At 37.3% G+C, this 17,414-nt stretch overlaps 1 protein-coding gene across 1 annotated transcript; it reads left to right on the top strand.

Moving 5' to 3' along the window:
* The first annotated feature begins 1,854 nt into the window (after positions 1-1,854).
* LOC123666152 (ferrochelatase, mitochondrial) lies at positions 1,855-17,058 on the top strand. Its single transcript, XM_045600360.1, has 9 exons — positions 1,855-2,093; positions 4,236-4,401; positions 6,644-6,761; positions 7,752-7,853; positions 8,621-8,783; positions 12,981-13,136; positions 14,749-14,865; positions 15,328-15,455; positions 15,820-17,058. The coding sequence occupies exons 1-9, from the start codon at positions 1,926-1,928 to the stop codon at positions 15,923-15,925; spliced, it is 1,224 nt and encodes a 407-aa protein (XP_045456316.1). The 5' UTR covers positions 1,855-1,925; the 3' UTR covers positions 15,926-17,058.
* The last annotated feature ends 356 nt before the right edge of the window (positions 17,059-17,414 follow it).

Here is a 17,414-nt window from a genome sequence, read left to right as displayed (position 1 = left end):
TAGTAATTAACTTGGCTTTATATCACTTTCTGCAAGCAGAAACTCGAAACGTAGTTCTATTATAGTATGTTGTGTTTTTTGATATTTTTAACAGAATCTCATTCTAATTTCGAGGGTAGCTTCATATTAAAAAAATGCATTAATGTCCAATGATGAATCAAAAGAGCTTTTAAAGCATATTTGTGCATATAAATTAGATTTTTGATTAGGTAGAAAGAAGGTGAGGTAAACTACTAAGGGCTAGGTAGGGTTAGTGTTGCCCAAATTCAGTCTTGGTCTTGCAGTCTTGGTCTTGTTCTTGCGTTTTTGCAAGACCAAGACCAAGAACAAGACCGCGTATTTTTAGCAAGACCAAGACCAAGACTGACCGTGCAAGACTTGAGCAAGAACAAGACATAGCCTGCAAGACTCTTGCGTCTTGCAGCTAGGACTTAGCGCTATTTCACTGAGTAGTTAAGTGTAACAGTTCGGTGTATAGGTAGGTACGCTTAGGAATTCTATGAGACGCAAAAAACTGTATCAAAGAATATGAAAAACTGGACCTATGCGCATTACGACTAATACCATAAACATAGCGAATAAAAAAATATCTATTAAAATCAAACTGAGTGCATGCATAGTTATGTTTTAACCATCGGCACTTTGATAATGCGGCATCAAAGGTTTTGTACTTACTTCTCAAAGAAATTTGCCGCTTTTCGGAAGTACATGGTTATGATACACGCGCCGGCGGCTTCTTTTGAAATCTAAAACAATCGTTGCCGCCACGCCGAAATCATAACATTTGACACTATTTGATTGCCGCCATAGGGCGTAGGTATACTCATGCAAAATAATTTCGAATTTTAAGAGTACCTACAGGTGTTCCAAAGAATAAATAAGTTTCAGAGTGCTTAGAATGAAAATGAATACATTATACTGATCACGCAAGTAGTATTATGATTAGGATAAAATGGTAAGGATAGGTAGTAGATGTCATATTAATTCATGGTCAAAAAAATTGATATAAAGTATCATAACCTAATGATAAAGCTGTTGATTTGTGTTGTATTTTATTTTTTATTCAAATAAATGATAAATCGTAAAACTCTTTTATTAAATTTCTTATAAGTTGAGGGTTCAATCTCTTTCTAGACAGATAAGTATTGTTCTTTAAAATACAGTCAAGTTATTGTAATTAATTTGTTTTTTTACATGTTTTAGCAAATGTAAGCTTATAAATCATAAATGTTTATTAAGAAACAGTTACTTCCATGGAAAACGACATATAGGTCAGTTGATTTTTCGAATTTCTTATCAAATCTTCAGTTATTTATTAATCTGCTTGATCTTTACTATGGCTATGTTAATTCAAGCTCACAATGTTCCAATTCTAATACGTTTTTCTAAGATTTAAAGTAAACTTTAATAAATAGTAATAGACTAATAGGTAATTGCAAGACTTGCAAGACTCTTGCTGCAAGACCAAGACCAAGACCAAGACTGGGAGCGCAAGACCAAGACCAAGACCAAGACTGGCTAAGTCTCGTCTTGTTCTTGCATTTGGGCAACACTAGGTAGGGTAGCGTACAGAAAAGCAAATATCCTTCTTAAATCTGAAGCAGCCCGACTGGGGAAGTACCTCGACCTTACAGAAGATCACAGCTGAATAATACTGCTCTCAAGCAGTGTTGTTCCTGTGGTGTTTAAGGCTCCTTGGGGGGGGGGGGATTGGGGGTAGGGTCGCTAAGGCGCCTGTGATGCTTCTGGTGTTGCAGACGTCTATAAGCTATAGTAATCGCTTACCATCAGGTGAGCTGTACGCTTGTTTACCGAACTAGTTGTATTAAAAGAGATATAGTTGCAGGCGTATAGTAATAAGTCTTGAGTTGAACGCAATTAAACATTGCAGTTGAGAAGAAACACGCTCATGTACTTGTAACTGTATGCATGTAAATATTTTATATTCATTGATAAATTTAATTTTAGATCGACACAATTCAAAAATTGCAACGACATGGTCAAATTTCATAAGATCAGCAAGTCAAAACGCTCAGAAACCCAAGACGGCTATCATCATGTTAAATATGGGTGGACCACAAACGACAGATCAGGTAGGATACGACTGTAGCAGATATCGCTTATATGCCGATAATTATAATTAAATAAAAACTATCTTAAAATATTTTAGTATTAAGGAGTTTAGATGACTCATAATAAAAAAAAATATAGTCAACTGTGGAATTGGGAATGTGCTCCTTTTTTAGGTGTGTAAAAAAAAGTAATGGCCTATAGTTTCAGAGCTCCTTAACTTTAGCTAACTCTTATAATTGGTAATATATGTGCTGTATGGCTACGGCACCAAAGAATATAGCCGCCCCCTCTCTTCCCGTGGGTGTCGTAAGAGGCGACTAAGGGATAACAAGGTTCCACTACCACCTTGGAACTTAAGAAGCCGACCGATGGCGGGATAACCATCTAACCGCTGGCTTTGAAACACACAGGCCGAAGACGGGCAGCAGCGTCTTAGGTGCGACAAAGCCAGCCCTGCGTTCACCAACCCGCCTGCCCAGCGTGGTGACTATAGGCAACACACATGCGTTCACGCATTTTCGGCGCGAACTTGTGAAGGCCTATGTCCAGCAGTTGTCACGGTTCCCCTGGTCTATTAGAGATGTAAATAAAACCAGGGTACCATGAACTAAAAAAAAATTATTAAATTAATTAACCCGGTGAGGTAGAAAATAAAAAAATGTACGTATATGGGCGGGGTCGAGCACTCAATTCACACAAGGTCCAAATGCAGTTCGGCTCAGGTACTCTCCTGGTTCGCCGTGCAGGTGATATTCCCGGGAGTCGCGTGGCAGGATTCCGCTTTCGACCGGGGGGCGGCAGGAACGGGTAGTTCAAGACCCGGCGGAGTGCACTCTCGTCGTTGGGGTTAGGTGGAAACGTAGAAATTGGTGACCCAAACGTCGTAATTGGTGACCCAAACGTCGAACTTGGTGACCCAATCGTCGAAATCGGTGACCCTATCGTTGAACCCTGGAACGCGCCATCAAAATATAAAAAATAAGCGTTCCAGCACTATTTGCAAACATCCACGGCACTGCGTTATAAAAGAAAGCACCTAATCTGTAGCAGTAGTGCCGTGCAATCATAAAGCCAGAAGCGGAGAGTAATATTTTTAAAAAAAGAAGGTTAACTGATAATAAATTTACAATTTTTAAAAAAAATATTAAATATGAGGGTAGATTTGAAAGATGGTGAAATGTAAGAAAATAATCTAAATGAGATTTATGCTACTAAATACAAATACTAGATTTTACATTAGGCATGATTACTTGCATTAACTACATAAATTGCCTGCTATATAAAAATACCACTTACCCAGTTTGGGGGCGATAAACACTGACACTATAATATTTGTTGAAACGAGACAACGCTAAGCAAGGATCACACAATTTTATAAAGTACGGTTACGATGCTTAAATATATATTAGCCACCGTATAGAGACCGTAATAAAAGGTGTGATGTGCGTTAACTATTTCTTGAGACAAAATTTCAAAAATGAATGACGCGGCGGCGACCAGTACTGCAGTTTTTATAAGCCGAGACAAAAGATTCATTTGAATTTTTGAAAAAGATAAAATGTTGCCCGCGCGAATATATAAATGCCGGTTGATGAATTTATTATTTTTTTTGTAGAAAAAAAAATAATTTATGATAAAATAGTGTATCATAAATTACTGTAGATTTTCAAGTGATTTAATTATAATAAATTAATGATTTTTTTTTTTAAAGAAAAATCATTTCACGTATTTAAAATATTAAATTTAAGCATATTTTAATTTAGCAGTACAAATAATGTACGTATAACGTTACACAGTGGACTGCAATAGGCTGGAATGATGATGATGATTATAATTGGTACAAGCTGATACACTAATTAAATTCATCATAGCTTCTTCTTCTTGCGGTGCCTTTCCGACTAGCGAAAGTTAGTAGTCAGCTTCGTATACTCCGGTTTATTCTTCTCGAGGCGAAAGAGTTCGGCGGCGCTCGCGATGCCTGTCCACTCGCGGATGTTGCGTATCCAGGACTTTTTTTCTGCGACCTACACCTCGTTTTCCAGCAACCTTTCCCATCACGATGAGCTGTAAAAGTTCGTATATATTATGCTTAGGCACGTGTCCCAGATATGCGACTTTTCACATCTTGACGGTCTGCAAAGCTGACGAAGTAATATTTTCAGGTGCCGGACTATCTTCTCCGCATTATGACGGATCGTGATATGATACAACTGCCTGTACAGAGCAAACTTGGACCGTGGATAGCGAAACGAAGATCAGAGGAAGTCAAGAAGAAATATATGGAAATTGGCGGTGGTTCACCTATTTACAAATGGACCGATTTACAAGGTATATTTTTTTTATTCATACCGAACACCGTAGCTTATAAACGCCTGCAATACCAGAAGCATCGCAAGCGCATAAAAAGAAAAAACGAAAAAAAAATTGTAAAAAAAAATAATTAAAAAAATCCTAGATAAACTTATACATCTAGAATAAATAATAGAATAGTTACAAAAAAAAAAAATGTATCATACGTTAGAATAAGAACCGGTCGGTGGACTCACGTCTCTGTTGGAGACATTAAGTTAGTCTAACTTAAGCAATGATGTTGCTGAATAACGCCTATCTTGACTGAAAAAAAAAATAGCATGTTTTGTAAATAATTATTAATTATATAAAAAAAAGCATCCCAAGCGCGTTGCCGACACTTTCCCCAATCCCCCGAGGAGCTTTGGTCAACTTACTCACTTGAGATATTTTGAGCTTTTCTATAGCTTACCGGGTGAATTTCGTATTGGTATATAACATTTTTTCTGAATATATCGTTTGTTGTTTTTTTTTCAATGACGAACACAATAAAAAATGAGTGTGCTTTAGACCACACGACTGAAGTAACACTTCTGCACAGTAGGCATGCACTGTGTCTTAGATATACGAAACGTAAATGGCTATGAGAGAAAGAGAGAAAGCAAATGTGTGCTCGCACTTGTCTCTCTTGCTCCGTTCGCCTCGCCCGATCACACTTCGTAACGCTCTCGTCATGCATTCACCAGCTTACTCCCAAAGTCAAGCGTGTGTAGTGTCCAATTTTGTGGATTTGTTTGAAAGTTATGCGTGCACATACATTTAGGTCTTTCGTTCTTATTTTCTATATATTTTGAGTGATCTTAGACTCTAATGAGTATTATACATATATTTCGTGAAGGCAGATTTGTAACTAGAACACATTGAAACATTCTCAAATACACACTTTAGCCTATAGCAGTCCACTGCTGGACTTGGGCCTCCACAAGTCTGGCTTTGTCGCACCGAAGACGCTGCTGCCCGTCTTTGGCCTGTGTATTTGAAAGTCAGCAGTTGGATGATTATCCCGCCATCGGTCGGCTTTTTAAGCTCCAAGGTGGTAGTGGAACTGTGTTATCCCTTAGTTAGTAAGGGATACTAGTCGTAGAAGAGAGAGGTTGGCTATTTTCCTAATGCCGTAACCACACAGCATTCTCAAATACACAAATATATAATTTAGTTCACAATTAAATAACGCCTTCGGTTTCGATAAAGGTGTTCATTGAAGCGAAAATCCCTTATATTGCACTTTGATACTAGAAATGTAACGAACATACCTACGTAATGATATTCTTAATGATTAACTTTATTTAACGTACACTTAAGTAATGAATTAGTATTTGTGGATAAAATAATTTTGTAATGTATTAAACATAATAAATTGAAAAAATGAATGATGTTGTTAATAAATAACGTGTGTGCTTTAGACCACACAACTGAAGGAAAATTTACGAAAGGTAACTCTCTCTTTCTATCTTCATTAACTTATATCTCCTTCTCAACTTCCGTTCGTCTTGCTCGATCACACTTTTCATAACGCTCTCGTCACGTGTTCACCAGCTTACTCCCCAAGTCAAGCGTGTGTGAAGAAGTTTTACTTCGATAATAATAAATGTTTTGCCAACGCGTTGACTCAGCGGTCACAGCAATAGCCGTTGCGGTCGGGGATTCAATCCCTGCCCATGACAAATACTCGTATTGTCTATATTGGCAGCAATTGAATCCAAAACGACCGGAGAAAAACGCAGGGTGCCAACTGCGCCGACGTAATAGTCATATGGTGTCTGTATACTTTATATTAGTGGTTTTTTTTTTTAATTGTAATATTCCCCCCTCCTGTCATATTGACGAAACCCTTCTGACCGCCTGTCGTCATTTTTATTACCATATATTTCTTAATATCTATATTAATACGTGAAGATAAAACTTTGTACCCCTCGGACGGACGAGTATGAAAATTCGCACGTTTATAGTTTATGTAGAGAAGCGCAGATTGCTAATATTTTATTTTTAAATTAAGCATAAAAATACATTAAATCACACACACTACCGTGTATTTGACACTCACACGAATATATACTCTTTTGTTTATTATTATAGAAGTAATCTCTGACAACAAAACCTTAATAATATTGAAAATTATAATTTAAATTAATTATCGCCGAATTTCGACCACTGGACGACTAGTTCTCTTAAATATGCTGTTACGGAATTGCATTTTTATTATATGTAAGCATAATTTCAGGAAAACTCCTAACGGAAGCTCTGGACAAAATGTCACCAGAAACAGCGCCCCACAAGCACTACATAGCGTTTCGATACGTGCCACCATTCACGGATGAAACACTAACTGCTGTTGAGAAGTAAGTCATATGAAAATTTTAATAACATTGTGAGTCATATACAGTTAAAGTTCGGTTCACCCAACCGTCTTTTGGGATTCGGATAATCGAAATAGGAATAATCGAATGTATGAAGTGTCGAATGTCGATATAAAAGTGTACATATTTAAATGAACAGTAAATATTTAGTTCTTAAGTTGTGAATTGTAAATATGTATAATCATCATCATCATCACAGCCTACACAGTCCACTGCTGGACAAAGGCCTCCACAAGTTTACGCCAAAAATAACGTGAACTCATGTGTTTTGCCCATAGTCACCACGCTGGGCAGGCGGGTTGGTGACCGCAGTGCTGCTGTTGTCGCACCTAAGACGCTGCTGCCCGTCTTCGGCCTGTGTATTTCAAAGCCAGCAGTTGGATGGTTATCCCGCCACCGGTCGGCTATATGTATAATATTTTGTATAAATAAAATTGTTTTTATCCAAAAAAAAAAATGAACAGTTTCTACTTATTATCAAAAACCAATATTGATTAAATATTTGTGTTTGCTCGTAAACGAAAAAAAAAAAACCGACTTCAATTACATCGTCAAGTAATACAACGGAGGCGACAATATATAGTCAAGTAAATACGCGTTATCAAAGATTACTCAAAAAGCAGTCATCAGATTTCGATAAAATTTAAATGTGACCTCAAGACAAGCATCAGGTTTCGATTAAAACAAGAATCATCAAAATCGGTAAAACTGGTGAAAAGTTATGCCGTATAGTAACAACGTGGGTCGACGAAAAAGTACTCAAATAAATACGCATTATTAGATATAACTCGAAAAAATTAAAATGACACAGGGACACTACATGACACGAACCACGTTTCGATTAAAAAAAAAGATTGAGAACCTCCTTTATTCGAAGTTGGTTAAAAAGTATGGCTCTTTTCTCAAACTACTAAAACACTGCAATCTTAATCATGAAGTAATATGAAAAGATTAATTAATATTTTTTTTCAGAGATGGCGTTGAAAGAGCTATAATATTTTCCCAGTACCCTCAATACAGTTGTGCGACAACGGGTTCTAGTTTAAATGCGATTGCAGATTTTTATAAGAACAGGTACATACAGTATAACACATAAGTATCTTCTAATATATAAAATTCTCGTGTCATAGTGTTACACATTGAACTCCTCCGAAACGGCCCAACCGATTTTAATAAAATTTTGTGGGCATATCGGGTAGGTCTGAGAATCGGCCAACATCTATTTTTCATACCCCTAAGTTATAAGGGGGGGGGGGGGGGTTAAGCGGGTTAATAACATATATGGCAAAGAAACGTTTGCGGGGTCAGCTAGCATATCATAAAAATTGTAAGAATTAAAATTAAATTACGATCACAGCTAAATAGCACTGTTTTCAAGCAGTGTTGTGTTCCTGTTGGTGAGTAAAGTGACCAAAGCTTCTGAGGGATATTGGGGGGTAAGATTGGCAAAGCGATTGCGATGCGTCTGGTGTTGCAGGCGTCTATAAGCTACGGTAATCGCTTACCATCAGGTGAGCCGTACGCTTGTTTGCCGACCAAGTTGTATAAAAAAAAAGATAGGTATGATAGAAGATAGTAGATAGTAGGTAGTATAAGATAATGCTGTTAATATAGAAAAATCGTTCTTTTGTCGTTTTTTTTTTTATGATTCTATATTTGACTTTTAATGAAAGTATCATAAGATTTATTAAAAAGTAGCAATTGAGTTATTCAGCTAAATTTTTCAATGTATTATTAGATTATGGGATGTCTGGCCCGAAATCGGGGAGGCCGATGTCCAGAAGTGGACCATAAGTTTTTATTTACAAAGAAAATTCATAATAAGGTATTTCAACTTTCAGATCATTACCAGACATAAAGTTTACACTGATTGAGCGATGGGCGACAAATCATCTTCTAGCCAAAGTTTTCGCGGAGAGGATACAAGAAAAACTGCAATTATTTGACGCAAAAATAAGAGACCAGGTGTTGATAATGTTCACAGCGCACAGCTTACCCTTAAAGGTAAATTATTTACTTAGGGAACATGCCTATACTACGTGACCCGTTCCGAGAGGTCTAAAAATACCATGCTTGGTCACAGGGGGGTTCTGAGGTTTTCGTCACGTAGTCAATAATGTCTAGAAAAATCTCAGGCTTTTTCGTATTAGTGAGCCCTTCGTAGACTTTCGATTTTTATAATATTATTTAAGCCACACTTCTGAATTACTACTTGAAAACTCGAAGGGCGTTTTAGGAGTATTTCCTACGGGTAGTACGGGTGGTCACCAGGGGAGGGGGGGAGAAAAAATTGTAAAAACTGGTCACACAGTATGTGTATGGTCCCTTACATGTAATGTTACATGTTTTACTATGTAATAATTTTAACGTGCTTACGAATGGTGGGTTTCACGCTGGGGCTTTTATACCAGTCAACTTTTTGTGGGTAAGCGACTTTGATTTACTTTGAGTGAACGACAAATTTAATACACATTATATCTCAAACTTACGTACATATCATGTCTTGCTCAAATTTAAATGGAAACACCTAAGAAACATTGAACATATTTGAATATAAAAACACATAAAAAATAGTCTAATTGTGTACCTTAAAGATAATTTAATATCTTTAAAATACATTTTTTTTTTGACAAAATGGTTCAGTCAAAGCTAAAAATACAGATAACATAATTACCCAAAAATATGTCTCCAAAAAAAATTTATACCGTCATACCATACATATTCAGTTCTTAAAAAATATTTTGAATACTATTTTTTTAAGTAACAAATAAAGAAGATGTAATTAATTTTATATATTTTTTTATTTCGTACTCGTTTTCGTATGTTCAGAGGGTGGGGCCACTAGATATCTATCCGATAACTGGTTGGAACCGCTACGGGTACGCGACCCCGGACTACTCTAGCTGCTAGTGTCACACACCCCTCCCCGTGATCCGTGGCACTGGTATCCGTAACCCCAGATCCTTCTCTCACATAAATCCTTCTCACCTATCCTTCTTCTTAACTTGAATTTCCCAAGGAGGGTTGATGTCAGGCAGGCGGCCGGTCGTAAAATATACATGCCAAATCATTATATTACAACATGAGTTTGGGAATTAGAGTATGCGATAATGTTAGGGCGTACCCCAGAGGCGACGCGCAGATGCAGCACCCGGCGTCTGTGGGAAATGGACAAGGGTTGCTGTGCCAGGGACGGGGGCAGCGTAAGAGGCGAGTCCAGGAGGTGAGCTTGAGGATTGCGAGTTGGAATGTGGGTACGATGACTGGGAGAGGACGAGAGCTAGCAGATGTTTTGGAAAGGAGACGGATAAATATAGCGTGCTTGCAGGAGACGAAGTGGAAGGGACAGAGAGCAAGAGAAATAGGGGCGGGTTATAAGTTTTATTATTGCGGCTGCGATGGGAAAAGAAATGGCGTAGGTATAGTGTTAGATAGAGAGCTCAAGAACAAGGTGATGGATGTGAAAAGAGTGAATGATAGAGTTATTGTAGTAAAACTGTTGATGGAAGACTCGGTTCTAAATGTCGTTAGTGTGTATGCGCCGCAAACGGGATGCGATGACAGTATGAAAGAAAGATTTTGGGAGGATTTTGATGCGGTAATAATGAAAGTACCAGAATGTGAGGAAATATACATTGGGGGGGACTTTAATGGACATGTGGGAAGGATGAATGACGGGTATGAGAGAGTGCATGGGGGCCGAGGTTACGGAGTCAGGAACCGAGACGGTGAAGCTCTACTTGAAGCAGCCTTGGCCTTTGACTTAGCAATAGCTAACACATTTTATCAAAAACGGGAACACCACCTTATCACATACCGTAGTGGTCTACACTCCACCCAAATTGACTACATTCTTCTAAGAAGAAACAGGCTAAAATCGGCCAAGGACTGCAAGGTAATACCGAGTGAGAGTCTCGTCTCCCAGCATACGCTACTGCTCCTGGACTTAACTCTGAAAGTTCAGAGATTAAATAAGAGCCCGAAGCCCCCAGTTAGAACGAAATGGTACAGATTGGATGATAGGGAGATGGCTGCAGAATTCCAGGAAAGAGTGGTTGGTAAAATGATAGAGATGGGAGATATGGTGGGGATGGGAGTAAACGAGTGCTGGAGTGAGATGGCAACGTGCGTGCGAAGTGTAGCTAGGGATGTCTTAGGGGAAACGAAAGGGAAAAGGAAGATAGAGAAGGATACATGGTGGTGGAATGAGGAAGTACAGACGATTTTGAAAGAAAAGAAGAATGCTTTCAAAGAATGGAAAAGAGTGGAAGATGGAAATGACAGAGAAAAGGAAATAAAAAGATCAGAATATCAAAATATTAAAAAGAAGGCTAAAAAAGCAGTCGCAATTGCAAGGGCCAAGGCTCAAGATAAGTTGTGTCATTTTTTAGAGAGCCCACAAGGTCAAAAAAATCTTTTTAGAATATCAAGAGAGAGAGAGATGAATGCAAGAGATGTAAACCATATGAAATGTATAAAAGATGAAGCGGGGAAGATTTTGACGGACGATGAGGAAATAAAAGAACGCTGGAAGAGATACTTTAATAACTTGATGAATGAAGAAAATGAATGGAGCGGAGTGTTAGAAAATGTACGAAGTAATGAAGGAATGGTGAAAGAGGTAAGTATAGAGGAAGTGAAGATGGCAGTGCAGAGTATGAAGAATGGAAAATCAGTTGGGCCAGATGGTATACCAGCGGAAGTATGGAAGTTTTTGAAGGCGGATGGATGGAAGTGGCTGACTTTATTTTTCAATAAGTTGCTGCAAGAAGAGGTCATACCCGAGGAATGGTGCTACAGTTCACTGGTGCCCATTTTTAAAAATAAGGGTGACATACAAGACTGCAGCAGCTATCGGGGAATAAAGCTCATGTCACATAGCATGAAGATATGGGAGAAAGTGATAGCGCGACGAATGAGAGAAGAATGTGAGGTCACACAGAACCAATTTGGATTTATGCCGGGCCGGGGAACTACGGACGCCATATTTGCGCTCCGCCAACTCTGCGAAAAATATCGACTCGCACAAAAAGACCTACATATGGTGTTCGTAGATCTGGAAAAGGCATACGATAGGGTCCCCCGTAAGGTTCTGTGGTGGGCTATGAAAAAGAAAGGAGTGCCAGAGAAGTATGTACGACTTGTTCAGGCGATGTATGATAGAGCTAGCACCCACGTCCGGTCCGAAGCCGGGGTAACTGGCAAGTTCAGTGTGGCTGTAGGTTTGCACCAGGGGTCGGCTTTAAGCCCGTATTTATTTCTTCTAGTAATGGATGTTTTAACATCAGACATACAGGAGTAAGCACCCTGGTGTATGCTGTTTGCTGACGACGTTGTTCTTGTCGGAGATAATGTTCTTGAGGTACAGAGCAGACTGGGAAAATGGCAGGAAAGACTGGAGGGCGCGGGACTGAGAATAAGTAGGTCTAAAACCGAGCACTTATTTTGCGATTTCAGCGGTTCGTCCGGTTTTTCCCATATTGCCTTGGATGGTGTACCCCTACCAGTCTGCTCCGACTTCCGCTACCTTGGGTCATTAATACAAAATGACGGCAACATAGACCGTGACGTGAAAAATAGAATAAATGCGGGATGGATGAAATGGCGACAGGTCTCTGGAACAGCTTGTGATCCACGAATGCCCCTTAAACTTAAGGGGAAAATCTATAAAACGATCATAAGACCTGTCGTAATGTATGGATCGGAATGTTGGGCAACAAAAGTGACGGATGAAAGAAGAGTGCACGCAGCCGAGATGAGAATCCTAAGATGGATGTGTGGAGTAACGAGGAAAGATCGGATTAGAAATGAGTATATAAGGGGAAGCTTGAAAGTAGCACCCGTGACAGAGAAAATGAGGAGCAATAGGTTAGCGTGGTATGGGCATGTAATGAGGAGGGATGAACGCTATGTTGGTAAAAAAATGTTAGGGATGAATGTCAAAGGACGAAGAGCGATCGGCAGACCGAAAAAGCGATGGATGGATTGTGTAAGTGAGGATATGAGAAAGAAAGGAGTAAGCACTGAAGTGACGAATAATAGAGAGGAATGGAAGAGGAAAACATGTTGTGCCGACCCTACATAAGTGGGATAAGGGCAGGAAGATGATGATTTTTTTATTTCGTACATATTTTTGCCCCCGATTCAAGCCTTTAACAAACTCAAAAAAAAAAACATAATTATATAAATATATTTTTACAGGCCGTATCCCGTGGCGACACCTACCCTCACGAAGTCGCAGCATCCGTATCAGCGACGATGAACCAGCTATCTGTTCCAAATCCACACAGATTAGTATGGCAAAGTAAAGTAGGACCGCTACCTTGGTTGCAACCATACACCGATGATGCTATAAAGGTATTTATTGTCTACTAGATGACCCTATGAACCGCTTATCACCTACATATATATGTAAAAAATATGGTCAGAACTTAATACTAAAGTTTCATCAATATTAAAAGCAATACTGAGGTAGGGAACAGCAGGAGATATATTGGTCATAATATGGATCAGCCCGACTGGGGTAGTATGTCGACCTTTCAGAAGATCAGAGGTCTATAAGCTACAATAATCGCTTACCGTCAGATGAGCCGTACGCTTGTTTGCCGACCGAGCTATATATAAAAAACAGTGTGGTGTCTGTCATGTGACACCAGATAGGAACGAAGTTCCTTATAAAATATTAATTTCAATTTCTATTTAAAGTATAAAGAAAATAATTATTTAATGACTAGCTGACCCGGCGAACTTCGTATCGCCTAACAATGACTTTTATGTATTATCACAAATCTTTTGTATGGGAGTATAGAAAAGTGTTGTTTTTAGACTTTTTCAGAAAATTTAAATTTTTTTTTTAGAATTTTTCTCCGTAAGAACCATCCTCGTACTTCAAGGAATATTTTAAAAAAAGAATTAGCGAAATCGGTCCAACCGTTCTCGAGTTTTGCGCTTAGCAACACATTCAGCGACTCATTTTTATATTATAGATATAATAATAATAGCAAACTACAATAATAACACTAATCACGTAGACTATACATTAGACACTATAGCCATACATAAACTATACATAAAAATCTTACGCTTTTGTTTAACCTTACGGATGTTTTTTGCCGTCCCTCCAACGCCCATACAACGCCCCATAGGGAACTTCGTTCCAAAAATAGTGCAATAGACATTGTTAGGGATACTTCAAAAACTACTCATTAGATCTTCAGCAAATTTAAATGGGACTACATGACCAGCACCAGATTTCGATTAAAAATCAAAAGCCGGTGCTCGGCAAAAAAAAATCCATTAAGTTCCGTAAAAGTTATGAACTAAACAGTTGAATTGAAAAAGGGAAGAGAAGTCAGTCCAAAAAAGTAAATTGGTGCAGTAGTTCTGGCCTATGCACATACATACATTTTGGTGATTTATTTTGACTGGTAGTCGCCCCGTTGTCGAAATTCGACCATAATTAATTTAATTTATAAGTTTGAACATTATTAAGGTTCTCTTGTCAAAGACTATACTTCTGTAATAATAAACAAAAGAGTATATATGTGTGTGTTTGTGTCAAATACAAAATAGTGTGTGTAATGTTTTTTTTAAATTAATTTAATATATTTTTTATGCAATAATTATAAAAAAATATTAGCATTCTGCACTCCTTCTCTATATAAACTACTAACTTTTACCCGCGGCTTCGCTCGCATTGAATTTTTTTTAATAAACAATTATTCTATGTTACTTCTAATACCTCCAAGAATATGTGTACAAAGTTTCATGATGATCGGTTGAGTAGTTTTCGCGTGAAAGCGTAACAAACAAACTTACATTCACATTTATAATATTAGTAGAAATAAGTGTGCAAAATTTCACACTCCTCCGTCCGAGCAATTTTCGTAAAAAGGGGTACAAAGTTTTTGCTTCACGTATTAATATATAGATGTATATAGATGAGTAATTAATTACAATTTTTTTTCAGGCGTACGCGAAAAAAGGCGTCAAGCACATGATCCTAGTTCCAATAGCGTTTGTCAACGAACACATAGAAACGTTGCACGAATTGGATATAGAATATTGTGATGAAGTCGCTAAGGAGGTAAGTTGATTTAGTTAATTTTGACAAACATTTGTATTGGCCAAACAGATGTTTGCCATGGTTTGGGCGTTTGTGCTTGTGTATTGTCTGTTTTTGGACCCCCGACATAAGAGTAAAGCCTAATGATGGCTGTTCAGTGTGAAGCGTTTATTAATAATTATTATTTTTTTATTTTTTTTTTTATAGTACCAAAGTGGCAAACAGGTAAGCGATTACCGTAGCTGCAACACCAGAAGCATCGTAAGCGTCTTGCCGACCCTACCCCCAATACCCTCAGGAGCTCTGGTCACCTTACTCACCACAGGAACACAACGCTAATTGAAAGCAGTCAGTATTATTTAGCTGTCATCTTCTGTAAGGTCGAGGTCTACCCCAGTCGGGCTGCTCCAGATTTTGAGCCTTCCTAGCTTAGGAACAGACGACCGTATGTATGTGTTAAACATATTAATTTATGTATTTCAGGCTGGTATAAAGCAAATAGAACGCGCAGCGGCTCCGAACGATCACCCCACCTTTATAGCAGCGATGGCCGATGTCGTCGCTAAGCATATCAACGAAGGACACAGTGTGTCAAGGCAGTTTTTATCGAGGTAAATATATATTTTTATACATATAGGTAACTAGTTGTGACACACGGTTTCGTCCTCGTTAATTTGAGGAAGACAACACGTACTAAATGTTATATAGCCTATCCTTCCTTAGTAAATAGGCTATCAAACACTAAAAGAATTTTTCCAATTCGAACCAGTACTTCCTGAGTTATTACATTAATGAAAAAGTACATTTTGTTAATTAGAAGCGATTATAGAGCAATCGATTGTTCGATAACAACGCGATTGTCACAAATTGCTTAATTTTATGCATAGATTTGTATACAGTTATGAATTGAATTTAAGTATCTTTTAATATTGATATTAATGTACATCGTATTTAATTATTTAACATTAATTTCAGATGTCCGCACTGTGTTAGTGAAAGGTGCAAATCATCAAAGGAGTTCTATAAGAAATTATGCAATTATAAAGAAAATGAGCCGGAATTAGCGACATCGACAGTATAGAAAAAAAATTATTAAAAAACGTCAATTTGCTTATATTAGGGCCTGTTACACGGGTTGTGGATGACACTATTATTTTGATGGATGACAGTATTCAACAGATAAAAGCGTATGGTTTTGTTATTCTTTTGTCATGCAATAAATGGTATAGTTTATGAATTGAGGTGTAACAGGTCATAATGGCCCATTCTACCTCCTGCTGTTAGTCTTTTCGTAAGTTATGTGCTGGATAAACTTCCGCAACCGGTGAAACCGGCCTTGAGAATTATTTATTATGACATGTAAATTATTATCGTATATTTTTGGCAGTTTTAGGAAATCTTCGATACTGCTCAATTATACATGGGCGTACTCAGAATATTGTTAAGGATAGGGGCAAAAACAAATGAACGTACAAAATATATAATTACATAATAGTGAATTGAACATTATTTTTATTAAACTACAATTTTTTGTCATTACTATCTAAGATTAACTTTGCGTGGGTTAATCAAATTTGATTTTCATCCGAAAATCACTCGACCACAAGCAGCCTATGTGCAATTGTACGATTTAAGCATATTGCATTGTTCCTTATATTCCGTATTATAAATCTAAAAATTCTAATGTTAGCTTTGAGATGGGGCAATTGCCCCACCTTGCCCCACTGGGTACCTACAACCGTATAATATAGGCTTAACAAAGTCATTTTGTTTTTAATTTTATAAATTTTATTGTTATTTTAATTGCAATGTACAATATTTTTTAATAATAAAACAAAGGTATGGTTAGCTACATAGTATATTTTTTTCCCAGAATTTCCAAGTATTTCAAATGACTTTTAAAAGGCATTAATTTTTATTTAAGAATTGTCAAGTTTCATTATAAAAATGGTTTCGTAACAGCAATGTTTGATTTATGATTGGTTGTTATATTCAGAGAACGATACGTACACACTTAATTTATAAAATATTTTTTTTTCTAGCTTATTAATACAAGATGTAACATTTGTCTGGTTAAAAAAAACCGACTTCAATTTACACTGACAAGAAATGAGAATATCGGCGTAGCCAAAGTCAATTATATACGCATTATTATTAATAACTCAAAAACTACTTGTCAGAACTCGCTCAAATTTAAAATCTTTCGAATAAAGAAAGAATCATCAAAATCGGTCCACTCACTCAAAAGTTATGATGTAATACAGATAAAAAATACAGTTGAATTGAGAAAATCCTTTTTTTTAATCGCTTAAATTGGTTGTTTTCTGAACTTTTTAAAGTTGTTAGCTATCTTTGTGTTATGCCATATTATTGTGTTTTATTCTGTACTTAGGAATATGTATGTAAAATAGTGATCCTAGTAATATATATTGTAAAATATGGTGTACGGTACAATAAATTGTTTTCAAAATGACTTGGTTTTTTTGATACCATCCTTTTTCAGTGTTTTTACTATTACATCAACATGTTTTTGCTTTAGCAGAGGCGGCTTGTGACATTTTTTGATAGGG

The sequence above is a fragment of the Melitaea cinxia genome, chromosome 25, assembly GCF_905220565.1.
Source record: "Melitaea cinxia chromosome 25, ilMelCinx1.1, whole genome shotgun sequence".
Classification (NCBI taxonomy): Eukaryota; Metazoa; Arthropoda; class Insecta; order Lepidoptera; family Nymphalidae; genus Melitaea; species Melitaea cinxia.
Note: the sequence above shows the minus strand (reverse complement) of the source record. Positions and strands in the feature narration are given on the sequence as shown.

Excerpts from the sequence above, each read along its gene's own strand:
- LOC123666152 (XM_045600360.1), top strand. The coding sequence starts at position 1,926 with ATGCATGTAAATATTTTATATTCATTGATAAATTTAATTTTAGATCGA. Across the intron at positions 6,762-7,751 it reads ACACTAACTGCTGTTGAGAA|AGATGGCGTTGAAAGAGCTA; the intron begins GTAAGTCATATG and ends ATTTTTTTTCAG. Across the intron at positions 13,137-14,748 it reads ACACCGATGATGCTATAAAG|GCGTACGCGAAAAAAGGCGT; the intron begins GTATTTATTGTC and ends ATTTTTTTTCAG.